At 38.0% G+C, this 13,488-nt stretch overlaps 1 protein-coding gene across 2 annotated transcripts in view; it reads right to left on the bottom strand.

Annotated features, from left to right (window-relative positions):
* dse (dermatan sulfate epimerase) overlaps positions 1 to 13,488 on the bottom strand; it is a 90,333-nt gene that overhangs the window by 39,533 nt on the left and 37,312 nt on the right. For both annotated transcript variants that reach the window (XM_039747964.1, XM_039747963.1), the window contains exon 3: positions 9,971 to 10,224. In XM_039747964.1, coding sequence (XP_039603898.1) covers positions 9,971 to 10,224 — 254 coding nt within the window. The remainder of the gene's footprint in view (positions 1 to 9,970; positions 10,225 to 13,488) is intronic.

Here is a 13,488-nt window from a genome sequence, read left to right as displayed (position 1 = left end):
ATGATTAAGTTTTTTAACACAATCAATAAGTGAAGTTTCTTTTCTTTCCCTCGATTAGTTTAATCTGCCATTATAGGTACATAGAGCTGTCATCTGCATAGCTATGGAATGTTAATTTATATTTAAAACTTATCTCACCTAATAGGTGCATGTATAGTGAGAATAATACAGGACCAAGAACTGATCGAAGGCATACCATACACAAAATCATGCATTTTTTGATATTCAGTCAGAAGTTTCTTGTTGTTATGTATGACTGAAACTTGTTTAAAGCACTACATGATGTCTAAGGAGGTTTAACAGAATGCTGTGATCTAAGTTATTTGCTATTACCTGTAAGTCATTAACTATGTTGACTAAAACAGTTTCTGTGTCTTTGCTATGCCTAAACGTGAGAGATACTTTTTAAGAATATCATTTTTATTAAATATTCACATAATCATTAAGCTTTTAGAAAACCACTTTTTCTAGCATTTTCTGTTTAAAAAGGTAGGTTAGAGATAAGTCTAAAATTATCCAAAACCAAACAATTAAGGTTATTTTTCTTTAGCACAAGTCCAAATACTTCTATTTGTAAAGACTCTGTTGTGCAGTTAACTATGTCTAGTATACTTTCAATTAAGCAGTCCAAGACTATTTTGAAAAGGCCTGTAGAAACGTACATAATCAAGAATGCAGGGTTGATTGTTTGAGTTGAGTAATTATTCTATAAAATTCAGTATTTTGAATAAAAGGAGGTTCAATTAACACTGTTCTTGATGTCTATATTATATTAGATCCTAAACAATTTCCTTTTCTGTAAAAGGCTAAATAGTTTTCCACCAATGCTTTGATCCTCCACTTTAGAGGTGGTGCTGGATTTTTTAGATACCCAGAAAATAGCACTTTGAGCTTCTTGCATTGTTTACAACAACTGTAGAGAAATAAGATTCCCTTTTAGATTTGCCTGCTATGTTGCATATAATTATATGAGTTCTAACAATTTCATAGTGTACTATTTAGATGTTTTTTCATTTATGCTCTGTTTTCTGGTACTTTCATTTGTATTTATAGACAGCTTGAATTTTCTAAATATTTTTTTATATATATTTTTTTCTGGGGCTTAGTATTAAAATTGCCTACAGGGCTATTTCCATTGCCTGCTGTATTAAAAAAGCAGTTAATTCTGACTAAATTCACATTCAACAGCTTTGGGCAAGTAAGAAACAAGAGGATGTATCCCCTTCTTGTACTACTCTGAATCTAACACTTGCAGTCACTTCAGTACTTTTACTTGCAGTCACTGTACCTTTATCTAAAGGTGGATCACTGAGGATTCCAAAAGGGTGGGACAGTTGAATAATATTAAGTGTTTTTCAGAAACATAGCTCACAATTACAACACTGCACAAATACAGTATTTTCAACAGAATTAGGCATCTCATAGAAAACCTTGAACCCTATGAACAAATACATGTCAAGACGAAACTTCTGTTTTCATAGCCAAGCAAAGCATTCCGAAGCTCAAGCAAATGTATGTAGCACTCTATCCAAATTACCAATTAAGATATCTGCCAACAAGTGAACCATAGCACCAAAGAGAAAATGGACATTGACTAAATTGGCAATATTTAGTAATCTGGTCCCTATACTTGTCAACAGACTGTTTCTTTAATTTTTCTTATAATGTTACTAGTCTAACACTAGCTTGAATTTATATATATATATATATATATATTTATGTTAAAATATCTTGATGGGATGAAAGAAAATGGTTAGTAAATAATAATAATGGGTTCTTAATATTTATCTAGACAAATGTTAAATTCAGACATGGATTCACTTTGACACTTGAGCTAAAATTGTTTTAATAGGATTCATTAAACAAAAACAAATTACTGAAAGATTTATTTCATGTAACCCTGCCCCCAACCTCTAAGTTAAACAATGTACAATATATTCAAGCAGTAGCAAAATTTCATTACAAAACTGCCTATACAGTATTTCCATTTCCAATGTTTAAAACTTGACTTTAACTATTGTAGCTGAAATGGTACTTAATTAAAACAATTGTGCAAATATGCCATTATACCATATTTTCAGGAGTCTTTATATTGTTATTAAATAGTAAATGAAAAATTACTTCTCTACCATACAAGAAAAGCCCTTTAGAACACATTATAAGGCTAGTTAGCACCATCATAGGACAAAGTCTTGTGGGAAACGATTTAGAAGCAACAGAAAATAGAGGTTAATTCACTCTAGAACTTAATGCCAAGGGGACAACCTGTACACGTAACTCTAAATTAATCATTTACTATGTAAATCTGAATGTGTACTTGTATGTCTGTGTGTTTGTCCAGCATGCAAATCCACACCGCTGAACTCCCCCACCACAATTTGGACACATTCCACATATGAACAGGGAAAGACCATATGCTGTGTGTTTTTCTGAATTTTTCCCCCCTAGGAACTTTATTCAGTGACCACACCTGTGTGCTTTAGGGAAGTACCCCTGGAGGAGTTTTTTGCAACAGGTATGCAAAGTTGCTCCCCACAGTGGGTTTAGTTAGCAAAAGTTTTGCTTGGAGACTTTATTGCACTACACTCCACCCTAGGCAACACCTGGTACCCCTGCTGGTTTGTATTATTTATGAAAGAATGAAAAATCCTCATTTGAGTAACTGGTCTAAACAAATCACTCCAAGTTTAGTTTTAGACAATCTTCTAGCCATAATATTTTTAACAAAATAACATCCATGAAAAACACTATTATGCAAGCAAATATGTATTTCCAAAAATGTGCTATTCATATCAAGCACCAAAGGGTGGATGAATCAGTTAGAAAAGGACTTTGGCAATGACTGTGAGGACGTTTCCAACTGGCAAAATGCTCATAAGCTAACTCTAAAATAAACAACATCATAGAAACGCCTTGTAAGCAAACCCTTTGGAGCAGACAACATTCAGTTTTTGCATTTTCTGGAAGTTTCATAAAACATTTTATTCCATATCCATATTAAACATAAAAAAATCAATTAGTATGTTTAAAAAACAATTTTGGCAAGGAACTGTTAAAGTATTTCATCTGTGAAAAAATATAGACATGAAGCAAATCAAATTTTTTAACAAACATATTTGAAACATGTTAATGTTAATGCACATGTAAATGTACATTTCTTTTAAATCTGATAACTTTCTTTAAGAATAAAGTAGTATGAAAAAAACACACCTAGAACAAATAAAAACATTTTGAAATTGCACAGAAATAGCAACACAATTCCTGGCAGTATAATTGTTCCTCACAATTATGCTTTTAGAATGGATACAACTGAGATAACAATGAAACACGTAATTATGAAATACAGTTTGCTGAGTTAAAGTGGATGCCAAGGCCTACTTTTTTGAAAGGAGCATAACATACCTTCAGGTACATAAATAATAAATTATTCAACCATTTAAAGCAATCAATGACGTGTGAATTATTTAATGTATCCAATCACTGTTCGTTCCTGCCTTTATCATTTTAAGATATCTAGTCATTAATGATTTGAGATGACAAAAAATAATGGGGTTTTGCTGTTTCATCCTTCTATTGCAGTAGGTTGTATGTTATTTTTCAAACAGGCATTAGCCTACTTTCTTAATCTGGAAGACATATATTCAAGCACTATTGTGTAACCATTACCAATTTGTCCTAAAGGTTATGTGTTATTCTACCATAACAGCAGTTTTAAACAAATATACAGAAGATGCTTTTCACTCATGTAAGAACGGAGAGGAGGGAATTGTTTTACTGTTATGAAAAAAGAGTGATCACGGAATATGAGTTGTGAAATCAATAGTGAAAACAGTAAAAGTGCTCCACATCAAAAATACCTTTTGATATTTGCTACTTGATCAGACATTCAGGATGTAGACCACCACCCCACCTGCCTTCATTTCTTGTAAAACTGGCTAATTTTTATGTTGCACTTCACATTTCAATCTTATAATGATTCTAGTAGCTCTTCTGTCTGAAATCGCTACATAATGGATAAAAGAGAGTTAAAGATAATGCTTTGTCTCTCAGTGGATTCAATAGTGTTCTTCCTTTAACCTAATAAAAGTGAATGATGGAATAAACTTGTGTCTTAATTTTCCTAATAAAGGAATCTCCTACTATCACTAATCCTCTCTTTCTTGGGACTGTTTAGAGGTGACTTGCTGAGGTTCCTCATCTCCGCTTGCCACATCAGAGCTGTCAGGGCCGGCATTAAGCTCATAACATGTTGAAAATATCTGGAATCCACTGACTCTTGGTTTGATGCTCCTGAGCTGTGTGCACCTCTTACCTTGTGCTTACTTTCATATGAGACCTACGTATCTCTACCTCTTTCAACTGGAGTTCCCGCCATTTTCTCTCAGAAACACCTGGACAGTTCCTTTAAATTATCACCTGCCCCTATCCATTATGTCCTCACATGGACATGTTGGCCAGAAACCCAGGTCTTTTGAATCAGAATGCAGTAACCTACCAAGCTGAACTAAACGGAACTCCCCAACTCAGCTGTATAAGTGATTTTCTAACTTCTACATTGCATGTGCAAGTGTGTCATATCCTAGCAAGTTTTGTCCACCTTCCACATGCCTCTGCTTGTTTCTGTGAGGCAGGCAGTGCCTTTTATTCTATCTGCAGCACTTCCACACATGTGGTTCAACAGCACTTCTGGGTGTGGCAGAAACCCTATGCCACAGATCCTCAGTCCATGCAGCATCCCCTGGAGGCACCCACACTACCCATTAGGACTGAGGTAAAGAACTCCAAGTCCCATGATGTTCTGTGGGAATCCGGGCCACCACTGCAACCCAGGGGAGCTGCCATTTAGTGTTCTGGGTAAGGCAGTGCCTTTAAGAAGCTGCCATCCCCCATCCTTCCATTTCTTGGGCAACCTGGCTGTGTTGGGATTCCGGCTGTCCCTTACAATATATACAAATATATATATACAAATATATATATATATATATTGTCACACACAAGGAAAGTTCCGAGATATACCGGGATGTGGCAGAGTGCACTGACTCTTTTTCTCCCTTGCCTGCAGACCATTCACAGGAGATTCCACCTGGTCCTCTTGATGTCACTTCCAGGACCGAGCCAATGGAAGGAGACCTTGCCGGCTCCGGCCCCTGTGATGTCACATCCGGGCTTACACCAATGACAGAAGACCTACATGAGCCTGACCTCTTTGACTTTACTTCCTGTCTTCTCCTTTAAAAGCCTCCATCTTTTCCCTATTCCCTCAGTTCTGTTTTGGAGTTTTGTGCACATCAGTGCTGTATTTGTTGAACATTACTTTTGCAGCCAGGATACCAGATTATATGGGTGGCTGCCCAAACCTTTATATGACTCTGTCTCGTGTTTATGATATTGGCATAGTTGGCAGGATGGAGAAGTCCCAGAGGAGAAGGGGACAGAACCTGCAATGCACCCAGGTGGGAGCATACTGGGGCCGAGTGTTCAGGTGGGGACGGCGTCCCATGGTTCGGTGAGACCCAGTGCGGGCTCCGCTCCTGGCACGCATAACTAGGCCACCTAGAGAGGCCAGGGAGTGTGTGGGTGGGGCCCACAGAGTTGGGCTGCTCAATAGGGGGGAGGCAAAAGGTGCTTATTATGCTCTTTCGGAGGAGAGTGCCGGCCTCCCTGTGAAACCAGAGACCCATTTACCACCTAGTTGTGCCTTAAGCTACCTCCACGGCGTATAATCATGGGAGGCAACCACGCTCCTTGAGGTCGACACCGAACCTCTCTCCCTCTTGTGGTTTCAATTTAGAGAGACGCCGGCTTCATTTAAAAGGGAGCAGTGGAATGACGATTCCCTGAAGTTGGAAAAAAATGCAGTGGTCCTAGACAACCCCGGGGCATATTAGACAAAAGAAGGATGGGAAGAAGAGGCTCTTCCCTCTACAAATATATTAGAATATATCGCGCAGTTACGCGGAGATCGGGTCATGGTCCTAGTACCTACCTCCCACTCTAAGTTACTTGCCCATTAGCAAGGTCCCTACGAAGTTAAGGAGAAGAAAGGACTCGTCGACTATTTGGTGAGTCAACCCAATCATCGGCCGAGGGAGCAGGTTTATCATGTAAACCTGCTGAAACCGTGGAAGGACAGGGACCCTCCTCCGGTCAGCCCCGCTCACTCTTTGCTCACACGGCTAGCCTTAACTTAGGTGCGGATTTAAGTCCCAGACAACGACAGGAGCTCAAAGCAGTTATCCTGTCTGTCCTGGAGGTACTGAGTGAAAGCCCCGGATGGACCTCTCTGGTTGGGCACGACATTGTGACAGAACCCGGGGTTATAGTCCATCTGTATCGGCTTCCCGAGGCAAAAAGGGCTGAGATTAAACACATGCTGAAACTAGGTGTAATCGAGGAAAGTCATAGTTCCTGGTCCAGCCCCATTGTGTTAGTCGCTAAGCCTGACGGGAGTTGGAGGTTTTGCAATGACTTCCGTCAGCTTAATCAAGTCTCCCAATTCGATGCTTATCCAATTCCGCGAGTGGAAAACCTCCTCGAGAGGATTGGACAGGCTCAATATTTGACCACACTGGACATGACAAAGGGGAACTGGCAGGTTCCTGTAACGGACTACGCGAAGGTTAAGACTGCGTTTAGCAACCCTAGCGGACACTGGCAGTATCGTGTCCTTCCATTTGGGTTACACGGGGCTCCAGCTACCTTCCAGCGTTTGGTGGACAAAGTGCTCAGGCCTCATAACTCATACAGTGCTGCCTACCTGGATGATGTGGTCATCTATTCCAGCACATGGAAGGAACACCTACAGCAGGTAAAAGTGGTATTGCGGACACTTGGTGAGGCCAGGCTTCGGATCAGTCCCAAGAAATGTTTCTTCGGGTTGAGCGAAGCCAAGTATTTAGGCTACCTGGTGGGTTGGGGTACCGTGAAACCACAGTAGTCCAAAGTAGATGCCATTTTGAAATGGCCTCGTCCGCGAACCAAGCAGCAGGTCCAAGCCTTTCTTGGGTTAGCGGGATACTACCGCCGGTTTGTGCCCCGGTTCTCAGAGAGAGTGGCGCCCCTGACTGACTTGACAAAGAAGAGGACCCCAAACATTGTGGTACGGACTGAAAAGACAGGTGCTGCATTTAGTGACTTGAAGCAGGCCCTTACGTCCGCACCTATTTTAAAAGCTCATAACTTTTCCTTACCTTTCATCCTCCAGATGGACACTTCGGACACAGGCCTGGGGGCAGTGCTGAGCCAAAACGTCAATGGTGCGGATCACCCCATTATGTTCCTGAGCCGGAAACTGTTGGACCAGGAGACCAGGTATGTGGCGGTGGAGAGAGAGGCTTTGGTGGTTAAATGAGGTACTACCTGCTGGGCTGGGAATTCACCCTTGTCACGGACCATGCTCCTTTACAGTGGATGGCTCTGCACAAGGAGTCGAATCCGCGGGTCACCAGGTGGTTTCTTGACCTCCAGCTGTACAAGTTTTCACTTGTTCATTGTTGGGGCACTCTTCACGTCAACGTTAATGCCCTCTCTTGGGTTCACGACCTCTCGGTCAGGGTCGCCCGACCGGATGGGTCTGGGCTGAGGGGAGGGCCTTGATACACACATGCACATCGGAGGCAGCTAAAGGGCTTGAGTAAGGACAGTTCCGAGACATACCAGGATGTGGCAGAGTGCACTGACTCTTTTTCTCCCTTGCCTGCAGACCATTCACGGGAGATTCCGCCTGGTCCTCTTGACGTCATTTCCGGGACCAAGCCAATGGAAGAAGACCTTGCCGGCTCCGGCCCCTGTGATGTCACGTCCGGGCTCGCACCAATGACAGAAGACCTACATGAGCCTGACCCCTTTGACTTCACTTCCTGTCTTCCCCTTTAAAAGCCTCCACCTTTTCCCTATTCCCTCAGTTCTGTTTTGGACTCGGTTTTGTGCACATCAGTGCTGTATTTGCTGAACATTACTTTTGCAGCCAGGATACCAGATTATATGGATGGCTGCCCCAAACCTTTATATATATATATATATATATATATATATATATATATATATATATATACAGTATATACTGTATATAATGCTTTACAAATACAAATAATGCTTTAAACTAATCCTATTTCATTTTTTCACAGAATGTATAAAAAAAATGGTCACAGCTGGTTTTTGAGGGGAAAAATTTTAAAAACGAACACCGTTTGTTCAGTTTAATTTGCAGTACTCCAGGCTGGAGTTTTCTTTTTCAAAGACAAATGCTGTTCTCGAGCATAGCAAGGAAAATGCTATGCTACACTACACAGAGTAGAGTTTGTTTTTTTTTTTCTCCTACTAGTTGCTTCTGTTTTGGGTGAGGGGGAACCATACTAGACAGAAGCAGCTTGTTGGAGTATGTACTGTACTGATCATCTTAAACAAAATATTTTTTATATTGTTAAAACTTAAGAATATTGGTGGGGCTTACTCTATACAAATACATTTTTGCCAATGCTTGTTAATTATACAATAATCAATAATAATAAAAAGCTGGATAAATTACACTTATAAGAGACTACATGCTGAAGTTATCTCAAGTACCAGCAGTCATTTACATAAAAATAAAGATAATTACTCCAAATATAAATACTGTTAAAAATGTTTAAAAAGCCAATGTTTTTGAATGCTGTATTATCACAGCTGGCTTTATTATGTACGCTACTTCAGAATTATAGCTTTATACCTCTGCAAGCATTTCACCTGCTACAACGGAAAATAAACAATACTGGGTGACTGTAACTATAAAAAACGATTTTATGAAGTCAAAACTGAATTATCTCCTGGACTTCAAACTTCAGACAAAATAATAATTATTAGCTTGAAAGTACTAATATAAATATCCTGTGATTCCCACCTTGGCTATCCGGTTTAGAGTAGGCAAATACAATGACTTGACTACACTTGACTCTACAACATAGTAAAATATGACTTCATTTTTAACGATGATGATGCCACTCTTATTTTCTCAAAATATAGACACTTTCTTGGAGAACATACTGCTGAAGTTAATTAATGCACTGACTTCAACTTTGCAGATGCTTAACATAAACAATATGAAATATGAATCTTGTTTTTAGTTTTTCATACATGGTAACATTCTCTTATCAAAATCAATAGTTAATAAATTTTACAAAGTTGATAAATATTGGGGGAAAGATTTCAAGCATCCAGTCTAGATTACAAATGTAGATTCAGCCTACTTAATGCAGATGTGAATAGTGATTACATCCTGTAGTTTAAATAAAATATTTACTTTTCATTTCTGCTTGTGCTATGTCTGACTTACTAATAGCCATATACACTAGTAAAATTCCAATTTCAATTTATACACTTTTCTTTATTACATTGGTTTCCAAATATCAATGTGTAGATTGTTTTTCATATTTTTAGATTTGCTTCTCATATTCTTAGATTAATGTGATCTAGTAGTACTTGAAAAGTCCTTTGCTTTGAAGTAACCTAAGACTATAAACTCTGAATTTACAACATTCTAGTCCAAGTACCAAGTAAAGGCCGACTTGTCTTCTTTCATCACTAATTAAAAACATTCAAAATAAGAAGAATTCACCCTTCTAATAATTACATTTAGAGTATTTTTTTAATATTTGATTTTCAGAAAACAGTTTCTTAAGATTAAAATATTAATTTAAAGTGTAAATATTAACTTAAAGTGTAAATAAAATCAAATTCTTTATATATAAAGCAGAAAACAACAGAGCCAATCATAATATGTTGAAAATGAGAGGCATGAGTTTAAACACATTCAATTCATAGCAAATCTAGACATTAACAATATTTTGCTTTTCACAGCACAGGGAATGAGAAAGACTGTCTATTATCTATTAATAATAATCAACCTGTTGTAAAACAACAGAAAAGTGCATAAATAGATTGTGGGCCAGATTTAGCACCCCAAGATCAAAGTGTGAGGTTTCTCTCAACATACCTTGGTTCATAAGAATAAGGCTCCCAGTTAAGAGGGCGACACAGTTTGTTGGTTGATGGTTGTGTAAATATTGGAAACCCCATCCTCGACTGTATGACTTTTCATACATGTACCTAGAGGCATTGGCAATTACTTCCAGATAATGCTCCTGCTGTGATTTACTCAGGTGATTGTAAAGAAAATCATAGGCAGTAGCAAATCCAACAAGAGAATGTGCAAGAGGAACTTCATCCCAAGGAGCATCTTTTACCAACCTACAAAAAGAAACCAACAACAAAACAAAACAGATGTATTAATTATTTAATCAGAGAAAAAACTATTAACTGTCACGAAAATTGTGTTTTACATTTCAGAAGAAGGGTGTGTTTCCCAAAAACACTGTAACACTAAGAACACTGTAAACTCCATCATAAGATCAATACTTAATTTAAGAGTGTTTCTCGAACCCCATCATAACTAAAGTAAATTGTTAAACAATCCTTTGTAATCTAAGAGCTAGCTGACCTAGTCGTTACTCACTATGTGCTTCTTAAACAGGCTTCCTCTTCCACTGACCTTGACCATGGGCAGCAATCGCATAATACATTAAAAAGAAATTTTGACATCTCTTCGAACATTCGGAATACTAAAGGTTATACTGAGATTATAATATTTTCATGATGAAAAGCAATAAGCAATTATAGTACAATATGTTATAGGTAAATTATTAAATTCATTCAAATCATTTAGACTATTAATAATTACAAATTCATAAGTTAGTATTTGTATGTCCTTTAAACGTTTGAACACTTGGTGGTCTAAGGTTGCAGCTTGCTTTACTTTCACAGAGACATTTTCTGTTTTGCAATTTGTTATGTGGAGAAGTAGTAAGAAAGAAAAAGGAGGGACAGGGACTGGGGTTGATATATTTGCAGAAAGAAAGTACAGCTGCAATAAAGGAAGCCAAAAAAGTATAACATCCACTGAATCCTGTGTTTGTGTCTTTGACCATCACCTTACAAACCCACCATTCACACCTTATACAGTTAAACCAGTGGGCTGTAGCTGATACCTTCTCATTTGACAGGCCTCTCTGAGTCTTGTTACACTGGCCATAAAGGTTCTCTGAATTGAGTGTAGAGGAGATTTTGCTGTCACTAAGGGACAGAATCTGTGGCATGGTGCCCTGAAAGTGCCTAAAATGTCTTCACTGACCTAGTTCTAAAGAGTGAAAAGAGAAGAAACAGAAAGTTTGTTGGTAAGAGTTACTGAGTGTTAAAGTGTATTGCGTTCCTGTTTGCCTGTTCTTAAGTAACCCTGAGGCATCAGCCAAAGAACAATACAATAAAATACAGCACATCAGCAAACTCACTGCATGGTGGAACACAGGGTAGGGGCTTAGCTACTGTATGGGGAAAATGCGTTGTCATTGTCTTGTCTTGTTTTTTTTTTAAATTTTGCATTGCATTATACTTGAGTTATACCATATATATTTGAGGGATAAAAACACTGTGCACTATCTGAGGGAGTGTAAGAATCTGTAACACATAATGGAATTTATTTTCTTCATTTAAAGATACACAAATTATGTATAGATTTCCACCAGGTTGTACAAGTGGTGACTATGTGCCTGGAAGATAGTAAACTAGGTTATGATGTGTAGGAATCTTCTTCTTCGCCTTCTTTTGGCTCCTCCCGTTAAGGGTCATCACAGCGGATTATATTCTTCCATATCTTTCTATCCTCTGCATTCTGTTACACCCATCACCTGCATGTCCTCTCTCACCACATCCATAAACCTTCTCTTAGGCCTTCCCCTTTTCCGGCAGCTCTATCCTTAATATCCTTTTCCCAATAAACTCAGCATCTCTCCTCTGCACATGTCCAAGCCAACACAATATCGCCTCTTTGACTTTGTCTCGCAACCGCCTGAGCTGACCCTCTAATGTACTCAATTCTAATTCTGTCCAACCTTATCACACCCAATGCAAAAATATTGCCCTCATTGTATCATTTTCATCTATCTATTCATCCATCCAGTTGTTTAACCCATTTATGCAGGACATTGTCTTACCAAAACTTACACTACAGTATATGATATAGACAAACAAATAATGTTTCAAATGTTAATAAAATGTTTATCAAGAAGATAAAAGTCTAACATGCTTAACAAGTTTACAAGTACAATACACAAATTTTGCTGTTAAGCTAAAAAGCTTACTGTTTACTAAGTAGCAATTTGAAATTCTTCATATCTGTTCTTTTTCTAATTGAAAATGTGAGCTGCTGAACTTAACATGAGCTCACTCACTGTCCAAGCTCATAAAAAGTGTCTATTTTAATTAAAGGACATAAAAAGGTCTGAATTCATTAAAGAAGTTTTTCTTGCCATTTCCATTTGCCTAATTGGACCGGACTACTCCTCTGATTCGTTTTACTTAGTTTAGCCTTCCACTTTCCTTAATGTAAAGGCAAATATTTGGGTCTTCTCGCTCTCTCTCTATTAAATTCTACTTTACTGCTCTCTGTGCTAGCTCAACTACCGTAATACCTCATTTAAGGAAGACTAAAATACCATAAAGATTAGACAAGCAGATGCTGAAAAAAATAGCTTTTTGTGATTGGCCAATTTACCATTTACCAACTGGGTCTGTTGTAGCGAAAATCTGCTCATTTAGATCTATAGTAGATCAGAGCATCACTAATTTGTTGCAAACTGTAAGTCCAACACCATTGTAGTTCAGTATGAAAATGGTCTCAAACATGTTCAAAACTATCACGTATGGAATGCATACTGCATATTGTCACACATGTGCGATTAGGAGGAAGCTGAATGGACCAAGTGGAGGTAATTACCCACCAGCCAGGGGGTGACAGGGTGCGCTAAACCTACTTCTGTTATCTTTGCAGACAACATACGGGAAAACCTTTCTGATTTATCATCAACAATGGCAGAATGACATCATTATTTCTATACCTTTTTGAAGCCAGGGACAATATACGGGTGGCTGCCCCAAACCTTTTTGTGTGTTGAGACTGATTCTTTAATGCTAAAAGATGTTTATGTAATGGGTATCTTTTCATCTCTACTACCTACTGTATATATTCCCAAACTGTCCTGAATGCAGGAACAATTTTGTGCATTATATTAGAAATATGAAAAAGATCTAAAAGTGTTTAGCAAAAGAATAATCAGACAAGCAATATTTTCTACAACTAAGGAACATAATGGCTAATCTGAAAACTAAGATAAAAAGCAGAAATTCACATAACCAGAAAATTAAATGCAACAACAAAGAATACCACAATGTCAGCAAGAAAAAACAGAAGTAATACCAGTAAAAGGGTGGGGTGACTGAATTCATAAGAAATCATGTCACTCCAGAAAGATGAAGTTAACATGCATATTTCTCGACCTCTTGACTAACGTCTCTAATTGTCTATTACAGAAAAATAATAATGTGTAATCAAAATGAATTGAGAAGCTGGCAAGGAAGAAAAGGAGTAAAAAAACTTAAGTGAATTGTAAATCTCTGATA

Source organism: Polypterus senegalus, chromosome 3 (genome assembly GCF_016835505.1).
Source record: "Polypterus senegalus isolate Bchr_013 chromosome 3, ASM1683550v1, whole genome shotgun sequence".
NCBI classification, from domain to species: Eukaryota; Metazoa; Chordata; class Cladistia; order Polypteriformes; family Polypteridae; genus Polypterus; species Polypterus senegalus.
This window is presented reverse-complemented; position numbering and strand designations above follow the sequence as displayed.